This window comes from Pan troglodytes, chromosome 1 (assembly GCF_028858775.2).
Source record: "Pan troglodytes isolate AG18354 chromosome 1, NHGRI_mPanTro3-v2.0_pri, whole genome shotgun sequence".
Classification (NCBI taxonomy): domain Eukaryota; kingdom Metazoa; phylum Chordata; class Mammalia; order Primates; family Hominidae; genus Pan; species Pan troglodytes.
The window spans coordinates 209,075,308-209,096,685 of NC_072398.2; the positions used below are offsets into that span (position 1 = coordinate 209,075,308).

At 54.1% G+C, this 21,378-nt stretch overlaps 1 protein-coding gene across 5 annotated transcripts in view; it reads left to right on the forward strand.

The window, feature by feature from the left end:
• Positions 1-6,482: 6,482 nt before the first annotated feature.
• HSPG2 (heparan sulfate proteoglycan 2) overlaps positions 6,483-21,378 on the forward strand; it is a 114,953-nt gene continuing 100,057 nt past the window's right edge. For all 5 annotated transcript variants that reach the window (XM_016955956.4, XM_016955965.4, XM_016955970.4 and 2 more), the window contains exon 1: positions 6,483-6,621. In XM_016955956.4, the coding sequence (XP_016811445.3) occupies positions 6,559-6,621 (63 nt within the window). In that variant the 5' untranslated portion in view covers positions 6,483-6,558. The remainder of the gene's footprint in view (positions 6,622-21,378) is intronic.

The following is a 21,378-nucleotide window of genomic DNA, read 5'->3' on the forward strand; positions in this document are numbered from 1 at the left end:
AAAAAAAAAAGAAAGAAAGAAATATTGTGTGTAAAGGCAATGTCTTTTTTTGTTTGTTTGTTTGTTTGTTTTGAGACCGAGTTTCGCTCTTGTTGCCCAAGCTGGAGTGCAATGGCACGATCTCGGCTCACTGCAACCCCCGCCTCCCGGATTCAAGTGATTCTCTTTTCTCAGCCTCCCGAGCAACTGGGATTACAGGCGCCTGCCACCACACCCGGCTAATTTTTTGTATTTTTAGTAGAAATGGGGTTTCACCATGTTAGCCAGGCTGGTCTCGAATGCCTGACCTCAGGTGATCCGCCTGCCTCGGACTCCCAAAGTGCTGGAATTACAGGCATGAGCCATCGCAAAGGCAATGTCAATGCTTCAAAGTAGCTGGCCCAGGAATTGTTCATGGCACCATCCGTCACAAAGAGCTTGCACCAGAATATAAATCTATGTGCTGCTTCCAATATGGGACAAGAATGGCCAGGAAAAAAAAAATTTCAACTGAGCTAAACCGTCACTAAGCTGTACTTATTGAAACAGTTGATTTACACCTGGAGCAAGCTCTTTATCTCATCTCAGACTGGTAATAAACAGTTTGGGGGCTGGCACCACAGGCTCATTTTTAAGTAGCTCTGTTCCTTCCTGACACATAGAACGTGTTTATCTAAAAAATGTTCAGTGAGAAAGGCCGGGCACGGTGACTCACGCCTGTAATCTTAGCACTTTGGGAGGCTGAGGCAGGTGGATCACGTGGTCAAGAGATCGAGACTATCCTGGCTAACACGGTGAAACCCTGTCTCTACTAAAAATACAAAAAAATTAGCCGGGCTTGTTGGCGGGTGCCTGTAGTCCCAGCTACTCGGGAGGCTGAGGCAGGAGAATGGCGAATGGCATGAACCCGGGAAGCGAAGCCTGCAGTGAGCCAAGACCACGCCACTACACTCCAGCGTGGGAGACATAGCGAGACTCCGTCTAAAAAAAAAAAGTTCGGTGAGAAAAGCAAGACATGAAATCGTACATATGCATGGAAATATACACAGTGAGATCAAATGCATAATGTCTACACTGACGAGGGAACGGAAAGGAGCATTTATGGAGCTCTAACCATGAGCCTGGCAGAGAAGTCTTCTATAGCTGAAGTAGGGGCTAGTAGGCAGGAATGTGAGCGTGTGTACGGAGCCGTAAGAATTCCAGCCTGGCTGGAGGGGAGGGGTGGGAGTGGAGAGCCATGAGTGCAAATTCAAATTATAAAGACCATCTATGGTCAGCTCAGGAGCCAGGCTCTGGGGCAGCATTCGCAAAGTGTTACGAGAAACCCCAGCCCTATAAGATTTTAAAAGGATTTTCCATAAAAACCACTGGGTTCCGTTCTCAAAGAGGTTGAGGAAGGCTGGATTAAATACAGTTGCACAGGCGACTTCACTGGAGGCCTATTCAAAAACCTTCCTGCTTTGGTGTCCCTTGAGATGGTCAAAGTGTGGGAAAGAGTGCAGGGTACCCAAACTTCTTTGGCCAAAGAACCTCTTTTTCAAAGAGCATCTCAGATTGCAGGTGACCCATGAGACACAGTGTGGGAACCCTGCCTTGGGCCTGGGACCCCAGTCCAAGAAAGCAATTGATAATGATGAAGGGTAGTGGGGAAACATCAAGTTGGGGCAGGGGGTCAAATACAAGAGCTTTCAGAAGATTCACGTTTCTGCCTGAGCTGGGAGAAGCGCGCTTGTGCCTGGCCAGAGTTAAGAACAGCCCACAGGGAGGCAGAATGGGTGTGGTTGAGAATGGGAGTTTGTAGAATCAGACTGACATGGACATGAATCCTGGTTCTACCTCTTACTGACTGCATGACCTGGGCAAGCCACTTCATCCCCTGGGCCTCAGTTTTCCCAGCTGGAAAGGGAGGGGAATAATAAAATGTACTGCCTTGCCTGCTCCCCAGGGTTTATCTTTGTTCCAAGCACAAACCAGAACAGGGACATTTACACTGTGTGCCATGTTTGAACTAATGTCTTGTTCTTTCATTTAAGTAACAATTATCCAAATGCCAACTCTGTGCCACACACTGTGCTCTTCACAGGGGATATAATTGGGACCAAGACAGAAAACAAGACCTTCATGCCCTCTGCCTTCATTATGCCTCATAATATTAAATGATCTTCCAAATAATTACAATGGTCAAAAATGCTACAAGAAAAGCATGGCGGGGGGGCGCTGTGGGAAAGTGTGGTGGGGAACACGACCTCGCTTGGGAGGTCAGAGAAGATTTCTGTGGTCATGTGATGTTTGGACTCAATCTTAAGGGAGAGTAGAGTGAAGGGGGATGGGTGTTAACTGGGAAAAGCACTTAGGAGAGGGAACAGCATCTGCAAAGACTATGGTGGGGAAGGGCTGTGGCTGGATTGATGGGCAGGACTAGATCATGCCAGGCCTTGTGGGGTCCCCGCCCTCTCCATGGGAACTTTTGCTGCCTGCTTAGACCCCCCTCCTGCCTCCTCTTCCTCCTCTTCTTCAGTACTATCTTCTTGTTTTTTCTCCTCCATCTCAATTCTCTTTCACACCAATTTCTGACTCTTCATTTTCACCCAAGGACATATCGTTACTCTATTAGCATTTGTTTTCCCACATGGGCATAGAAACTCTCGTGGGTAGTGTTTAGTTTCACTATTGAATGAATGTAGGGCCACAGCTAGCCTTACAGTGCCTTCACTCATATCAGCAAAAAGTACCCATTCTGGGCCGGGTGCAGTGGCTCACGCCTGTAATCCCAGCACTTTGGGAGGCCGAGACGGGTGGATCACTTGAGGTCAGGAGTTCGAGACCAGCCTGGCCAACATGATGAAACCCTGTCTCTACTAAAAATACAAAAATTAGCCAGGTGCGGTGGCATGTGCCTGTAATCCCAGCTACTTGGGAGGCTGAGGCAGGAGAATTGCTTGAACCCGGGAGGCAGAGGTTGCAGTGAGTTGAGATCGTGCCACTGCACTCCAACCTGGGCAACAGAGCAAGATTCTGTCTCAAAAAGAAAAAAAAAGTACCCATTCTGGGCAGATGTAGCCCCACAACAGGGCCCATTACAGTTCCTATTTACCCACTTGGCCGCACACCTTTGTTCAGTGAACAACCTGCGCAACTGTCCACTGCAGCCCTGAATGAATGAATGAATGAATGGACAAAGGAATGTGATTAAGATGAATGATAAGCTCTCAGGCAGAGAAAAGATTTGGAATGGGAGTGGAAGCCAGAAGATGAGTCCTACTGAATTTGGAGGAGTGGACAGGTAAGCCACAAACTCCAGCTGCTGGTTCCAGAACCCCCAACACCTATTCTCAGAAGTCAAGCTGTTTGACTATTTCTGCCTATCCAAGCTGTTGTAGTCTCTCCGTGCCCAGGGAACCTTGTATGAGACTTGAGTTGTTTCTCTCCTCGAGTGTGACCAGCACCCTGAACTCTGTGTACATACAGTGAGATTATGGGCGCCTCCAAGGTTTTGCCAAGCCCAGAAGGCCTTGTGCCTGCTCCTCTTCTTAGCCATATGAGGAGATAGCCAGGCTCTAGACAAAGCAACTTGAGAGCATTTGCTAAAGATATCAAGGACTGCAAACTAAAACAGACCCAGGCAAATCCCTTAGTGGGAAGGAGAGGACGCAGAATAAATAGGTGGATGACCAATCATCCGCTGCTGGAGCCGCCCTGGAAGACTTTCTCAACATGCCGTATATTCCTGCTTTCTGCGTGTCAGCCCAGCTCCTTCCAGTCCCCAGTCGGCCTTACCATCTCTTTCCTCAACCCCTTTGAGGAAGCAAGACTTATAGCTCTGGGTTAGTCTTGACCAAACATCTACAAAGGGTTGCTTGTTTCCCTTTTTTTCCCCCTTTGCTCATGAGCAAATCATCCAAGAAGCCAAAGCTCTGGTACTTAAAGGGCCCGAGATAGGGAACAGACACTGAGGCAGCTCATGAAATGCGATTTGTCACGGATGCTGACAAATCCATGGACAGGCAAGGCCTTGGAAAAATCCTGCCACTAGGGCTGGCCACCTGCCAGCTCTGAAGTCAGTGGAGTTTTGAAGCCTTTCTCATCAGACAGGGAGTTTCCAAGCGCAAACCTGGTGTACTCTCCCCTCAAATGGGAGGTCCCTGGGGTGGCTGTGGAGGCTGCTCCTCTATCAGACCTCAGCTCCTCAAGGGCCAAGTCATGTCTCTCTCTTTAGATTGGGAGCACACCAGAAATGGTAATAAGAGAAATGGCTACCACTTATTTCATGCTTACCAAGTGTCTGAAATGGCTGTGTTTTTAAAAAGAAATATATTAATTCATCTTAATTCTCATAACAACACTAAGAGAGACGTCTTAACGTTATTCTCATTTTCTACATGCAGAGACTGAGACATGGAAGTTGAATAATGTGCTCAAGATTGCACGGCTAGGTGGTGGAGGCAGGATTCTCTATCAGACTGAGAACAATACCCGGACAGGGACGATTCTTCCCCACAACTCTATCAGATTAAGAGTTTACTGAGGGCCAAGATTGGGCGTCCCTCCTCTGTCCACCCCTATCTCCCTGTGCGGATCAGAGATAGACCTTATTCAGTGCTGTGCCTGGAGCCTGGGTTGGGGCCAGGCAGTTGGCCTGACTACCGTGGATGCAATTTCTGTTCTTTACAACTCTGAGCTGGTCCCACAGAAATATGCCCCACAGGGCATATTTTGGAGATATCTTTTGGAGATAGGGGATCTATCTGGCATGGGGGTCAGGATGCCAGTGTTTTTTCAATCCCCCAGATGCCTGGATGAGAGGCCCCAATGTGCTTGGGAGCCTGCGGACCCCTATCACAGGGAACATAGCTTCCGGAGCCAGGCCTGGTGCCGCCCAGTGAGCTGCGCATTTCCTTCTGTCCACAGCTCACCTCACTCCTGGCTGCAAACCCAGCCATGAGTTTCTGGAACCTAGCAACTCTCACAGGAAACAATGGAAACTTCAGTTTTATTCTCCTCCTCTATCATTACTCAAAAGGTTTTCCTCAAAGCTACACACACATAGTTTTCCTCTCCACCCATCAGCCTCGGGCTGCCCTGGAAATTTCAGGCAGAAGAGGGGAGCTGAAGAGTAGGCAGTGGAGAGGTCCGGGGGCTTGGTGCTGTTTGCTGCCTGCGGTTGGGTCAGAGACAGATCATGGGGCTGTGATTTCACCACCCACCCGAGCATCTGTGATGGGGCTTTGGCAGGGTCTGTCTGTCTGGGCCTGAGTGTGTGAGTTGGTGTGGTTCTGGCTCTGGGGCTGTGATTTATGTGACTCAAAGTTGGTGTGTGAGTGATTTACATGAAAAATGGTGCAGGTGGGGTGGGCAGCTCAGTTCAGTACCCAGTGCCCACTATGAGGCACTGTGATTAGTGGGTGAGAACAGGTAAAAGATACAGGCTGAGGCTGGGTGCGGTGGCTCACGCCTGTAATCCCATCACAAGGTCAGGAGTTCGAGACCAGCCTGGCCAACATGGTAAAAACCCCATCTCTACTAAAAATACAAAAATTAGCCAGGCGTGGTGGCACGCCTGTAATCCCAGCTATTCAGGAGGCTGAGGCCGGAGAATTGCTTGAACCCGGAGGCGGAGGTTGCAGTGAGCCAAGATCGCACCACCGCACTCCAGCCTGGGGACAGAGCGAGACTCCTTCTCAAAAAAAACAACAACAACAAAAAAAACAAGCTGGTAAGCATGCAGGCAATGATGTGGGCCTGTGTGTGAAATGTGCGTGCCTGCGAGGAATCTATGTGAAAAGGCGTCCTCCCGCTCCGTGACTTGTTGGGATGTATGCGTGAGTCTGTGTGACATGGGAACAAGCCTGTGAGGGGCTGAGTGTGGTGTGAGGGCTGTCCCCTGTGTCCCTGGTGGAGGTGAGAGTTTGGAAGCGAGTTAAGTGTGCGTGTGAGCCGGTGAGGATTGTTGGTACTTCAGAGTTGGGTCCAGAGTGTGAAAGTGTTCCCGGGTAGCGCACAAGTGTGTTCGTGCAGTAAAGTTATGGTGTGAAGGTGTTCTTGGGTGTGGAAGTTGGCGTGCACGTGTGGCGCGGAGCGGCAGCTGCGTGCGTGTGAGCGTGGGAAGGAGATCCCGGGATCTTCAAAAGCTGCGCGAGTGGAGTCGGCCGTGCGGGGCGTGCAGGGGCGTGGAAGTCGGCGGCGCGCGCGGGGAAGCGGGGGAGCCGGGGATCGGGGAGGCGAGAGCGCCTGGCCCGGCGGCCCCATCCCATGCCGGGGCCCGGGCCCCCGGTCCCCCGCCCCGTCCCATCCCATACTCCAGGCCGGGTTTGGCGGGGAGCCGGGCCGGGCCGCGGCCCGCGCGGAGGGGGCTGGGGGCCCAGACAAAGGCCTAGTGGGCTGCGCGGCCCGGGGGCGGTCCGTGGGCGGGGCCTGGCGCTCCGGGGAGGGGCGGTTCGGGGGCGGGGCCGGCGCCGCGGGGGCGGGGCGGGCGGGGAGGAAAGGGGGCGGTGGGGAGAGGGCCGCGCTGTCCCGAGCTGGCCGGCGAGCGGGCGGCTGCGGGCGGCGCGGAGCGAGCGAGAGAGCGGCGCGGGCCGGGCCATGGGGTGGCGGGCGGCGGGCGCGCTGCTGCTGGCGCTGCTGCTGCACGGGCGGCTGCTGGCGGTGAGTGTGCGGGGCAGAGGGGCGGGGGGCGGGGGGCGGAGGGGCTAGGGGCGCCCCGGTCCCGCTCGCCGCCTCCCGCCAACTTGGCTGGGGCGCCCAAGGCTGCGCGGCGGGGACTCTGGCCCGGGACGGCGGCGCCCGCCGGGGACCCCGGGCCGGCGCCACCCTGCGGCATGGGGCTAATCCAGGGGGGCCACCAGTCAGGACCCTTCGTGGGGCCGGGGGCGGGGCTGGCCCGCGTGGAAGCCCGTGGGTCTCTCGGCCACGTTGCCGAGTGCTGGAGTCTCGCTGGGCATGGTCCGGCCTACCATTCCTGGGGACCAGGAGGGGAAACTTTGAGCAGGGTGGGAACTTGGCAGGAGGAGGGAACCCTTCTGCGCCAGCTTGGCAGAACGGCCACTCAGTGGTGATGGGGACCCTATGAGTCTCGCTGAAACTTTACCACACCGTCTATAACCTTGGGGAGCTTGGACCCAGGTAGGCACAAGCAAAACTTTTGGGACAGAACTGAAGCTTGTGTGGAACACCCACGGGCCTTGGAGTCATACAGCCGAAGAGTTGAATCAATCCCTGCCTTTCACTGAGTAACTGTGTGACCTGGGGCAAGCTAGTTAACCTCTCTGAGGCCAGCCCCACGTGGGTCAAGGGAACTCAAAATGCACGGCCTCAAAATGCATAGCTGCAGGGCGTTTCTGGACTGCGTGGAATGAGCTGCAAAGTGCGTGGTGCGGGGATGCAGTGCACCCTTGGGGGACCCGAGTTCCCCAGCTTTCCTCTTCCCAGGTCTCCAAGAGGCAGGGAGAGGCCTGCCCTTGCAGTCTAGTCCCCTACTCTGAGCTTAGGTGGAGGAAAAGGGAATTCTACGGTCAGGAATCCCGAGGCTTAGAAGGCACTTGGCCAGCAGAGGCCCTGAGGACCTGAGTGAACTTGAGGAGGACTGGGTGGGGTCGGTGGGCAGGGAGCTAGTGGCAGATGTGGGTGGGGGCACATCTGGGGAGCCGAGCCTACCGTGGGGAGCCACAGAGCCACCCCCACTCTCTTCGAGGTGCTCCTAGGCAGTCCCCATACCTGCCTCCCTGTTCTCTGAGCCAAGAGAGGGACTTTTCTAACCAGGCTGGTGTTTACCCAGGAACTGCCTGCCTGGCCTCACCTTCCTGGCTTCATCGCACCTCTGCCCTCCTGAGTCACTCGTCAAGCCCCCACCCAGACCTGGCTCCTCACTGCTCTTGCCCCACCCACCCAGCACTTCTCCTCCCCCATCCCCACTCTGGGCAGCCTCCTCTGTCGTCCTCCTGTTTCAGCCTCTCACCCCGAAATATTCAGCAGGGCCATCCAGTAGCTCCCTAGTCTTGACCTGAACTTGCACTCCTGGCACTGACTTTTACTTTTCCCAACGCACCAACCTAGCACGTGGGATGTTTTCCGAGGCCCAACAGTCTTTCCTGACCTTCCCCCAGCTCTGCCCCCGATGAGGGGCTCCTCCATGCCCGGGTGCGGTAGGATGGCGGTGGGTGGAGTTGTTTGCTGTGTGCATGAGGAATTTCCACAGACATTCCTGGACCGTGGCAGATCATCTCATTCACTTGTTCATTCAACAGATCATCACTGAGCGACATTCCATGGCAGTCACTGGGAGTACAGAGGTTCATTCTTTGGGCAGATATTTGCCATGCACCTACTGTGTGCCAGTGAACCAGTGAACCTGGTGTGGTGCTAGGGGCTGGGGTGGTGTGGACCAGCAAGGACAGGCCCTGTCTGTGCCTTCCCAGCACTCACAGGCTGGTGGGCGGTAATTTAGACAAATAAACAGGCAGCTCCAATCCTGTGGGATTAGAGAGCCTTCTCAGCAACACATGGAGGGTCGCTGTCCCACCCCAGGCTGCTGGTGGTGGGCTGGAAAGAGCTTGGCCCCTGAAGTCTCTTTATAAAATTCTTTTTAAAAAGTTTTTCAGGCCAGGCGCGGTGGCTCATGCCTGTAATCCCAGCACTTCGGGAGGCCACGGTGGGCGGATCACGAGGTCAGGAGTTTGAGACCAGCCTGGCCAACATAGTGAAACCCCATCTGTACTGAAAATACAAAAATTAGACGGGTGTGGTGGCACATGCCTGTAATCCCAACTACTCGGGAGGCTGAGGCAGGAGAATCGCTTGAACCCAGGAGGCGGAGGTTGCAGTGAGCCGAGACCACACCATTGCACTCCAGCCTGGGTGACAGAGTGAGACTCCGCCTCAAAACAAACAAACAATAAAAAGTTTTTCGGGGCCAGGCGCGGTGGCACACGCCTGTAATCCCAGCACTTTGGGAGGCCAAGGCGAGCGGATCATGAGGTCAGGAGTTCAAGATCAGCCTGGCCAGCATAGTGAAACCCTGTCTCTACTAAAAATGCAAAAAGTTAGCCAGGCGTGGTGGCACGTGCCTGTAGTCCCAGCTACTCCGGAGGCTGAAGCAGGAGAATGGCGTTAACCTGGGAGGCGGAGCTTGCAGTGAGCCGAGATCGCGCCACTGCACTCCAGCCTGGGCGACAGAGCAAGACTCTGTCTCAAAAAAAAAAAAGAGGGCATCACACTTTGTTGCCCAGGCTGGTCTCAAACTCCTGGCCTCAAGCGATCCTCTCGCCTCGGTCTCCTAAAGTGTTGGGATGACAGGCATAAGCCATCATGCCTGGCCTGTCTCTGAAGTCTTACAGACCCAAGTATGAGTCTCCGGGCTGCGGTTTCTGGCTGTGTGATCTGGGGCGAGTTCCTCTCTCTGAGCCTTAGTTTCCAAATCTGTACAATGGGGTTGAGGAGTTTGTTGCAAGTCAAAAATGAGATCAATTCCTAGCCCAGGCTCCCAGCACACCTTGGACCCTCTTTGCCTGCTGCCCTTGCTCTCATCTGCCCTTCAGTTCAGTCCGGAGCCAGTGGCGTATGGGGAAGGGTTGGGCACAGCAGCAGGGTGAGATGGGCCTTAGGGAGCTCCAGGCTTCTCCGGGACGGGGGACAGGACCGCAGGAAGCTGGTCTGTGATTAAGTGTGGGTGTAATTTCAGCTGTTGGGAGGTGAGGAGGCTTGCTGGAGGAGGGGGCTGGGCCTGGGTGACTCGGCAGGCCTTGGCCTGCTGACCCCTTTAGGGCGGCCCTGCAGGGAACAGGCGTCTTGAGGGAGCCTCGGTGGTGATTAAGGTGTTTTCCAGGGCCGAGGAGGGAAGTCGCTGAGATACCTGTTTCCTGCCTCAGCTGGGTTTCCTCACTGGGGAGGCTGCCAGCTGAACTGCAGGAGCCTCCCCTTCCTGGCGGTCCCTCAGCCCTCCTCCACGCAGCCAGCTGCTCTGTCCCCTGACACTAGCCTACTCGTTCCATACCTGCAGCCGGCACAGGATGGGGTTTTGAGTGTGCCCTGGACATTCCCGGAGGGAAGGAGGGCAGGCTGCAGGTCTGTCTGCAGGGTGGAGGCCGGAAGGGGCAGAGATGGACCACCCCCCCATCCCTTAGGCCCATTTCCCCCTGTCTGGGGAGTTGTGGCCCCTGCCTGGCTTGGCCCGGGCCTGCTCTCAGGCTGAGCGCAGACAAGTTAGGATCTGTGGGTCTGAAGCCCTGCCCGGGAGACGGTGGAAAGAAGGTGGCAGGAGGTGACTGGGTTCAGGGCCTGGAAGACGGGTGAGCAAAGTGGAGAGGAAGGAGCTCTTGGGGTGCCAGGCTGGATGATGACACAGTAATACGGGTACTTCAGACTTACCCAGTACCCACTGTCTGCTCTGAGTTTCTCAGTGAATCCTCCCATTCACCTGTGTTTCCTGCTCACCACCTCCCTGCGGTGCTCAGAATTAGGTCCCAGCCCCTGACTTAATATAGCCTACGAGGCCCTGCAAGACCCGGCCTCCTGCCACCTGCTCCTCTCAAACTCCTCCAGCTATACCAGTCTTTGTTTCTTTTTCTTTTTCTTTTTTTTTTTTTTTTTTTTTTTGAGACAGGGTCTCACACCGTCACCCAGGCTGGAGTGCAGTGGCACAATCACAGCTCACCGCTGCCTCGACCTCCCACGCTCAGGTGATCCTCCCACCTCAGCCCCCTGAGTAGCTGGGACTACAGACACCCTCCTCTACACCTGGCTAATTTTTGTATTTTTTATAGAGACAGGGTTTTGCCATATTCCCCCAGGCAGGTCTCGAACTCCTGGGCTCAAATGATCCACCCCCTTCGGCCTCCCAAAGTGCTAGGATTATAGGCGTGAGCCACTGCACCCAGCCTTTTCTTTTCTAATGAATATAAAAATTTAAAACAAATAGAGATGGGATCTCGTTGTATTGCCCAGGCTGGTCCCAAACTCTTTAACTCAAGCTGTCCTCCCACCTCAGCCTTCTGAAGTGCTAGGATTATAGGCATGGGCCACCTCGCCTGACCAAGGCTTTGTTTCTTGAGCATGTGAAACACACTCCCACCTTAGGGTCTCTGCGTCTGCTGTTCCTTCTGCCTGGGACATTTGTCCCCGTAATATCCATATGACCCTCTCCCTCTCCTTCTGGTCCTTACCACTCTTCCCATAATGGCTGTCTCCTTAAACTGCTTTATTTTTGTTCTCGCAATTGTCTGGCCTGTATTTGTCTGTATTTGTTTATGTGTTTATCTGCCTCCTCCTGCTCAGTTTAAGTTCTAGGAGAGCAGGACCTCATTTGTTTTTGTTCACTGCTGTATGCTTAGCACCTGGCAGGTAGTAAGTGCTTAGTGAATACCTTTGTCGAATGTTTTAAGCTGTAGCTACTAGCCTGATCCCCATTCTCTAAGCAGAGGACATTGAGGCACTGAGAGGTTACGTAACTTGCCCAGTGACTTACATATCCACACACTCAGAGATGCTGCAAGCCAAGTTTTGAATCCAGACGAGGCTCTCCTAATCACGCCACGTACTGCCCCATGTGCTTGTCGTGGGCAGTCAGTAGATATTGCTACAACTTGTCACAGATGTTGATTAAGAACTCTGGTCCCAAGTAGTACAGGGGCTACCTCAGGCAAGGAATATCAGGGATTGGCTCGGGGACAGAACCTCTTAGGTTGGGTATGCCTCAGTGTCCGTGGGGTCTCCTAGGGGCGCCTGTGCCTGGAGGGGAAGCCTAGGAACTAAACTCTAGGGTGGTCATTTTTAGGTTTGTTAATTCATTAATGTTCTCATCAGATATTCCCCGGGACTCTACAGGCAGTTGAATTTATCCAGGGACTTTTAGGCCTGAGTGGGCCAGGCTGGCCCTGCCCAGTGTGGGAGGTCAGGGGCCCCTGCCCCTGCCATGCTGCTAGTGGGGGAAGGAGAAGAACACCCTCCTGGTTGTCCTGTGTGGAGCCTGCGCTGTTTTTTTCTGGCTGTTCCCTGGGGGCTCAAGGTTTAGGGTGAGTCTGCAGAGCTTCAAGGGCTGCCTGGCCTTGGGGTGAGAGGCTCAGGAGGGAGGGCAGGAGGGCCTGCCCAGGCTATGGAAAGATCTGGAGCAATGATTCAGAGGCCACTTGGAGGCCAGAGGTGTGGGCTCTGCACCCTCAGACTACTTGGGGTATATGGGAAGGGTTCCCAGCCCTGGCCTGTTTCCCCCCTCCCCTCCACCCAATCCAGTCCCAGCTATGAGGGGTCAGACTGGAGGAGGAAGTGAATATGACTCGGTTCCCCGGCAGCTTCCCAAGTATCTGCTGGGCCTACCTCTCCCCGTCCCAGGGCCTACCCTGGCCTTTTTCTCCTCTCGCTCCTGCTCCTGCCAAGAAGAGGGAGGCTGCGCCGAGGGTCCCAGCCCTGCTGGAATGTTGCTTCAGCCTGGGCCTTGGCCTCTTTGGCCCTGCCACCCCCTCCTGCTCCCGGGGCCAGCTGCCCCAGCGCCCAGAACTGGCTGACTGAAACCCAGAAGTATGTGTGGAACTCACTTCGCGGGGAGCCGCCGGCCTCACTGCCCAGCCTGGTGGCGTCAGGGCTGTGTCAATAGCAGCCTTGAGAGGGGTGTGGCTCGTGGCTGCTGGGGTGGCCGGGTCGGGGGTGCTGTCATGAAAGCCCTGAGAACAAGGTGGCTCTTTGAGGCCTGGGAATGTGAGGCCTTTGAGTCTTGCTGCCCCCAGAACCACCCTCCCTTCCCTTCCATGATGCTCATCTGTGCCAGGCCTGCAGGAACCTCAGAGCATCCCTGGAGGCATCTGTGACATCCTGAGATAGCCTTAGGACCAGCTCCTAGCTCCTGACCAGAGCCCATTCCCTGAGCCATGAAGGAGGGTGTCCTGTTGCTCTGGGTTTTAGGGGAGTGTCTGGTGCGCAAAGCCTTGCAGAGTGTGTTGAATGAATGAATGAACAAATGATGTATGTGATTAAGCATTTTTTAAAATTCATTTCACAAATATCTGTGGAGCATCTTCTATGTATCTGACTGTGTTCTAGATCTTTTTTTTTTTTTTTTTTGAGATGGAGTCTTGATCTGTTACCCAGGCTAGAGTGCAGTGGTATGATCTCGCCGCACTGCAACCTCTGCCCGCCAGGTTCAAGAGATTCTCCTGCCTTAGCCTCCCAAGTAGCTGGGATTACAGGAATGCGCCACCACGTCCAGCTAATTTTTGTATTTTTAGTAGAGATGGAGTTCCACCATGTTGGCCAGGTTGGTCTTGAACTCCTGACCTCAAGTGATCCACCCATCTTGGCCTCCCAAAGCGCTGGGATTACAGGCGTGAGCCACTGCACCCGCCCTGTTCTAGATCTTGAGGTTACCGCAGAGAATAAAAATGTCAGATTCCTTCCTCTCATGTCACTTGCGTTATAGCTAGTGCAGGAAGACAGACAATAAATGAAATACATCAGGTGGTGATAAGTGCTCAGAAGAAAAAATAAAACAGGGAAGAGGGCAGTGAGTGATGAGGTGGGGTAGGTAGGGTGGGGTGGTAGGAAAAGCCTCTGATAAGATAAATTTGAACTGAAGGAGACCTGAAGTAAGTGAGCGGGTGAGCCTCGCAGATATCAATGGAAAGGGCATTCCAGGCAGAGGGCACAGCTAGTGCAGAGGCCCAGAGGTGGGAGTGTCCTTGGCATGTCTGTGGAAAAGCAAGGAGGCCCGTGGGGCTGGAGCAGCATCAGTGAGGGGGAGCATGGTGGACGCAGCAGGCAGGGGGGTGGCAGAGGGTGATCAGCAGAGCTTTGGCCATGGGAAGGACCTTGGATTTGCGTCTGAGTGAATTGAGAAGTCACTGAAGGGGCCCGGTGTTCCATAGGATTGCTTTGGCTGCTGTGTGGAGAGGAGCACGGGGAGGGTCCAGAGCAAAGGCAAGGAGGCCGTGACCCAGGACAGACGATGGGAGCTCAAGCTAGGACCACGGAGGTGGGAGATGGTTGAATCCCCAGTACATTTTGAAGATGGGTCACCAGGATTTGCTAGTGGGTTGGATGTGGGGTGGGACAGAAAGAGAAGAGTCCGGGATGCCTCCACAGTCTTTGGCTTCAGCATCCCGAAGGATGGAGCTGCCACTACCTGAGATGGGAAAGCTCCAGGAGGAGTGGGCAGGAGGTGGAGTCCAGAATTCTCAGAACAGTTAATTTATTTGTGTCTTCTCTTACGATCTCTTGTTTGGACAATAAAAATTCTTAAAAAAAAAAAAACAAAACAAAACCGGCAGGTGGGCCAGGAGTGGTGGCTCACACCTGTAATCCCCACACTTTGGGAGACCAAGGTAGGAGGATCACTTGAGCCCAGGAGGTGGAGGTTGCAGTGAACCATGATCTTGCCACTGCGCTCCAGCCTGGGTGATAGAACGCGATCCTGTCTCTTAAAAAAAAAAAAAGAAAAAAGAATGGCAAGTGATGGAGGGGACAGCATGGGTGGGGGTTGGACTGGCTCACATGCCTGGCAGTCATCCCCCTACCCATCTCCAGCCAGGAGCTCCCCCGTCCCCACCCAAGCTGGGGCCTCTGCATTGGCTTATGGTGTAGGCGGAGGGGATCTTGCTGAGTGTTCATTTGTGGAGTTGCAGACTCTGCCTTAGAACTCCACAGCCGGAGCTCATGGCTTGTAGATTTATTCTTACCCCCTCATCTAGAGTGGAAGCTGCATGAGGGCAGGGACTTGGCTTTGTTCATTGCTGTTTGCCTGGTGCTAGGCAGATAGTAGGTGAACACATTAAAACTTCAAGTGAGGCTGGGCACAGTGGCTCACAACCTGTAATCCCAGCACTTTGGGAGGCCAAGGCGGGCGGATCACCTGAGGTTGGGAGTTCGAGACCAGCCTGACCACCATGGAGAAACCTCGTCTCTACTGAAAATAATAATAATAAAAAAATCAGCTAAGCATGGTGGCACATGCCTGTAATCCCAGCTACTCAGGGAGGCTGAGGCAGGAGAATCACTTGAACCCGGGAGGCGGAGGTTGTGGTGAGCTGAGATCGCGCCATTGCACTCCAGCCTGGGCAACAAGAACAAAACTCCATCTCAAAAAAAAAAATCAAGTGAATAAAGGATGGGCGCAGTGGCTCACGCCTGTAATCCCAGCACTTTGGGAGGCTGAGGTGAGCAGATACTTGAGGTCAGGAGTTCGAGACCAGCCTGGCCAAGATGGTGAAACCCCGTCTCTACTAAAAATACAAAAAAGTTAGCCGGGTGTGGTGGTGCATGACTGTAGTCTCAGCTACTCAGGAGGCTGAGGTAGGAGAATCGCTTGAACCTGGGAAGCGGAGGTTGCAGTGAGCTGAGATCATGCCATTGCACTCAAGCCTGGGCGTCATCGCGAGACTCTGTCTCAAAACTACAAACAAACAGACAAATTCAAGTGAGCAAATTAATGGCTTTGAGGAAGCCAGCAGGCCAAGAAGGCCCAGGCTCCTTGCTGAGATTGGAAAGGGGCGTGCTCTGGCCCCTGCACTTGGGAGCTGCCTGCCCAGCCATGCTCTCTGCAGGGCCCCAGAAGATGTGGGACAAGCTGGGATGTCCACTCTGCCCTTTTTGACTTGTCTGTGTCCTCATTGGTCTCAGAGCCACTTCCCTGGGCACTGTGGTCAAGGGAAAGATGTGGGCTCAAAAGGCCCTGCCTTCAAGTCTTGGCCCAGCCCTGACTGGCTCTGTGACCTTGGGCAAGTTGCTTTACCTCTCTGAGCCTCAGTCAAATGTGAAATGGGGAGGCCTGCTTCCTGGTGGTTATGAAGTAACCAGGTGGATGCACCTTGCTCAGTGCCTGGAATGTGGCAGGTATTTGACAATCCGTGGTGATTGCACTAAGTCTTGTTCCTGCTAAAGACAAGGCCGGTGGAATATCTGAGGCAGGGTTCCCAGGGCACAGCCGGGCACGCCTTCTCTATGACCCAGGTCCTGTACTGGGCTTGTTGAATGAATGGCTGTGTAAGGGGATTGTCCATTCCCTGGGCCTCTTTCGCAGTCTCAGAGCTCCGGGTGTAACTGCCTCTGATCTGTCACTGCCCCTCCTTCCCCTACCGAGGCCGCAGCTGTAGGACAGAGTCCATCCTTCCACCCTGATTGCTCCTTCCTGGACTGGGAGAAGGAGGGGGGCACACCCCAGGGTGTGGCCTGGGAAAGGCTGGAGTCTTTGGACGCCTTGTCCCCTTCCCAGATGTGTGCAGTTGGTGGGCTCTGAGCAACAGGAGGTGTGGCCAAGGGCTCCCATGGGTGCAGAAAGGATGTTCATGCATCCTGAGGGTAGTGACAGTGGGGGGGTGGGGGATGTCCTGGGACCCCATCCTAGCCCTGTCCCCCCCTGGCCTACACTGGAGGAGGCAGGACCTTGCCTGGGGAGCTCTGGGCCAACCTGCAGTTGGTCCTTACTTGGTGGGATGTGGGGCTGCTCGACTCTAAATCTGGCTCCCGTGGCCTCAGAGAAACAGCAGGACTCAGGAGAGAGAGACACACAGGCCTGGGGATCTCACCCCACCCCACCCTATGCTTTGGGCTTGGGCTGTTGGGTAGAGATGTGTCCCCCCCCCCCCCATCAGGCGGGTCACACCTAGGTGTTTTGTAACATTTGGCCTCTTTCCACATCTTTTTCCCATCCCAGTCGGTGGGGAAGGGGAGGCCTGGCTGGGGCCTGAGCCTGGGGAGGACTTCAGAGGTGGCCTCGGGTCACTCCACAGATGCTTCTCCACGGGTGGGGCTGGGATTCCTAGCTGCCTCTGGCCCCTTCCCAGCCCACCTCCGGGTCCCTGCCACCACCTCCCCACTCCCTGCGCCTGCCCATGGCTCTCTCCCAGGAAGCCGGCTCCGGCCCCCACCTCCTGGTCCTGGCCTCCCCGTCCTAACTAACCCCAGCTGACTCAACCCTCTCCTTGTTTGGCGTTTCCAATTTTCAAATAGTTGGGAACTGGGATCATGCCTCTTCTTGGATCCCTTACTGGGCTGGATGGATTGAAATTCTGGCCTGATAAATCCCAGCCCTAGTGGCCTCTACTCTATCATTTTCTTTCTCTTTCTTTTTTTTTTTTTTTTTTTTTTTGAGACTGAGTCTCACTCTGTCTCCCAGCCTGAAGTGTAGTGGTGCGATCTCGGCTCACTGCAACCTCTGCCTCTCGGATTCAATAGCGATTCTTTTGCCTCAGCCTCCCTGGTAGCAGGGATTATGGATTACAGGCATGCACTACCACGCCTGGCTAATTTTTGTATTTTTAGTAGAGACAGGCTTTCACCATCTTGGCCAGGCTGGTCTCGAACTTCTGACCTCAGGTGATCCACATGCCTCAGCCTCCCAAAGTGCTGGGATTGCAGGTGTGAGCCACCACGCCCAGCAGCCTCTATCACTTTCACGGCTCTTCACCCTTTCCTGCCTTTTGCCTTGCTATGACCCTTAGGCCAGAGGAACAGAAACCCAGGAGTTTCCTGGGGACAGACCAGTCTCTTCCCTGTCCTGGGACCTGCAGGTTCTCCTCCCCAGTGGCCTCAGTCACATAGGTCACCAGTCAACGTTCCCCGAGTGCTGACACCTTCTCATTAAAACTGCCACCCTCTTTAGAGCCAGGCCTCCCACTGGGCTCTTGCCAGGCATTATCACATATAATACTCACAGCAGTCTTTTGAAGTTGGCATTATATCTCCATTTTGCAGGGCGGGAAACTGAGGCATCAGGAGGGGGAGTTGGGGGCCAGATTCTCACTTGTAATCCCAGCACTTTGGGAGGCCTAGGAGGGCAGATTGCTTGAGGCTAGGAGTTCGAGAGCAGCCTGGACAACATGGTAAAACCCCATCTCTACTGAAAATACAAAAATTAGCTGGGCGTGGTGGCTCATGCCTGTAGTGCCAGCTTCTTGGGAGGCTAAGGCAGGAGAATCGCTTCAACCCGGGAGGCGGAGGCTGCAGTGAGCCAAGACTGTCTCAAAAAAAAAATAAAAATAAAAAAATAGAGGGAATGGCTGGCCCTTCATCCATCCAGTACGTGCCACACCTGGGAATGGAGCCCAGGTTGTCAGACTCCCAAGTCATCATTGTTTTCCCCAGTGGGTCCTGTTTTGTCCAGACAGAGGAAGTCTGGGAGGGCTGTGTGGAGAAGGTGGGTCCAGGCTGGCCTTGGCAGAGGGTTATGGGAGGCTGCATGTCTGCCACATGGGCTTTGCCAGTTCCTGCTTCACAGACTCGGGTGTCTTTTTACCCTTTGGCTTCCATTTCAACCCAGTGATAATGTTCCCCAGAGAGATGGATGTGACCTTCCCTGTGACTGAGACCCCTGGGAACCCTGATTCTTCTCAGTCAGGTCCCAAGCTCCCTGTGGGGCCTGCAGGTTTTGCCCTGTTGGGAGTTCAGTGAGTTTTGCTGAGCGGGGCCTGCTCTGAGCCAGCCCTATGTCCCCCTCATACTGGGGGCTTGGGTGAAATACAAGGCAGAGAAGCACATGGCTCAGCTGCGAGATGAAATCTACATCCAGGTCCCGCGTTGTGTTGTTTCAACAGCCCTGTGCGGTGGAAGCTTCAAGAATCCTTCCATCCATCCCTCTGTCCACTCATTTGTTCACATATTCAGCTAGTGCTGCCTGAGGACCTGCTGTGCGCCTGACATCGCACTCATTGTTTGATCTGTGTTATCAATCCCCCTGTACATCTGGGGATATGCCTCCATTTCCCAGATGAGAAGTAGCTCAGAGAGCAGGGAATAGTCAGGCGCAGAGGAAGGTAGAGGCTGCCTTCAGCGTCACCAGACCTCCTGGAAGAAATTGGAGGCATGGTCCCTACTCTCCGGATGCCTTGGATCTTGTTGGAGAGGCAGGACTCGTAAGCTATAAGTGCCCAACAGAACTCAAAGTCCAGACAATAGCAGAGTGTCAGGGGAAGGAAAAGACTGATTGGGCATGAGTTATCTGGAAAGACTTTCTAGAGGAAATGGGGCTTAAAGAGCAAGTCTGATTTGGCCGGTAGAGGAGGAAAGCATTGTGGCAGGGGTCCAGGAGTTGTCCCCATTGTCCCTGGACTCACATTGTCCACATTGTTGTTGCATGTGCAAGAGCAGGAAGACACTCGCTTGCTGCCAGAGTCGTTAAAGTTGGGAAAGAATAAGAGGAAGTCCCCAAGATAGCTGAGGTGACATTCATTGCTGGTCAGACCAGGGAGGCAAGAGGTTAAGGCCTGGGCCTCCACTTGGTCACCAGTCGGCTACCATCTCTCCTCCCCGGGCCTCAGTTTTCCTACTCACAAGATGGGCTCCTTTCTTGTTTGTTGGCCGCCTTCCAAGCAGAAGAAAGGGACCCTGAGTTCTTGGAGAAAACTGCTCACTACCCCCCAAAAGTTGGTGGTGTTCCATTCTCGGGGCCTGAGGGTGGTAGGCACCTCAAGGAGCCCACCACATCACCAATCCCATGTCTTCCTTCATTGACGCTATTGATTCCTTCCCCTGACACTGTTATTTTCTGGACTTTGAGTTGTGTTGGGCACTTATAGCTTACGAGTCCTGCCTCTCCAACAAGATCCAAGGCATCCGGAGAGTAGGGACCATGCCTCCAATTTCTTTCAGGATGTCTGGTGACGCTGAAGGCAGCTTCCACCTTCCTCTGCGCCGGGCTATTCCCTGCTCCATGAGCTACTTCTCATCTGGGAAATGGAGGCATAACCCCAGCTCCCAAGTGCCAGGCTCTGGGCTAGGGAAGCAGATGAAGGAGATGGCCCCTGTGCCCTAGACCTTGAAGCCTGTCCTGTCTTCTTGTGTAGCCCCAGAATCTCTCCTGCCGTGCTCTGTCCATGTCAGTTCACCTCTGCTCTTGGGTACCTGCTGCTAAGCTGACATCAGGGGCATTCATTGTAAATGTCTGTTTAGAAAGTGTGACTAGGAGTCACAAGATTCCTAAACTCTTATGTGATCCCAAGCCATTGAACTTCTTTGAGCTTAATTTTCCCCAGAAGCAAAATGGGACCGTTCATTCATTCGGCAAACATTCTCGGAGTGACAGCGGTATGCGAGGCCTTGTGTTGGATCTAAACACCAACCGTGGGCTTATGGAGCTTGTGGTCTGATAGGGGAGAGAGGCTGAGTGGTGGGCCAGTTGGTAAAGGAGTAGGGAGAAGGAGGCTACATTCAAGGAAGACACTCGAGGACTATAGCAGGATTTCAGGGCCACCAGACCTCTGGGAGATCTCTTGAGTCTTTGTGACTTGGTCTCAGCACTCATTTGTGAGTCTGTTTCCCTTGCAGCGAGCCTGTGGGAGGAGAGGACCTGGGAGCCAGCTCCCCTGGGTGAGGGCAGGGGGAGGGCCCACAGCAGCAAAGAGAAGGGCAGGCCGATTTTATCGTGAGTCTCAGATGAGCTCATGGATGTGCAAAATAGCGAGGGCTATTTATGTTGAGTCTGGTTATTTTATTTTATTTTTTTTTGAGACAGAGTCTTGCTCTGTCGCCCAGGCTGGAGTGCAATGGCATGATCTCGGCTCACTGCAACCTCCGCCTCCTGGTTCAAGCGATTCTCCTGCCTCAGCCTCCCGAGTAGCTGGGATTACAGGCGCCCGCCATTACGCCCAGCTAATTTTTGTATTTTTAGTAGAGACGGGGTTTCACCATGTTAGTCAGGCTGGTCTCGAACTTCTGACCTCAGGTGATCCGCCTCCCTTGGCCTCCCAAAGTGCTGGGATTACAGGTTTGAGCCACCGTGCCTGGCTGAGTCTGGTTATTTTCATTTAGGAGAAATGGAAGCTGCCAACAGAGCCCAGGTTTGGGGTTCCTTGGCATTGAGTGGGTTAAATGAGGGGCGCAGTCTTGGGGTGCCTGCTTTTTACTTTCCTCCCTCTTTTTTCCCTCCCCGCCTTCTGGGGTAGGGGTGGGGGCGGGATGGGGGAAACATCAGCTCAAGCCTGGATTCCACTTGAGGAAATGGGAGGAAAGGGTTAATAAAGTCAGTCTGGCTTCCCACCTCCCTGGTAGGGGTCGAGGAGGGGGGACTGGGATGGCTAGGGCAGGAATGTGTGATAAGATCAAAGCTTTCAGCCGGCCTGGGCCCCACCTCTGGTTTCACCTGAACAATTGAAGGGAATTCTCTAGCTGGGAGGACTGTGGCCTCCTAGGCAGGGGGGTTTTAGGCAGGGCCACCTTCCTCCAAGAGGCTCCACCTTACGTTGGCTTCAGGTGCTTCCTCCTTCCCCCCACACCTCCACCTCATCTCCCAGAAGACCCACCTTGTGCCCTGACAGGTACTAGAAGCCCCAAGAGCCACCTTTACTTCGTACTTCAAATGGTGGGGGGATGCACCCTCTCTAGCAACAGGACTCTCTCCTGCTCCCTCCACTGCCCTCTCATAGTTTGGGTTTCTAAGCCCAGGACACTTGGTTTTAGAAAGACCAGGAGGACCCTGGCTAAGGAGCTGAA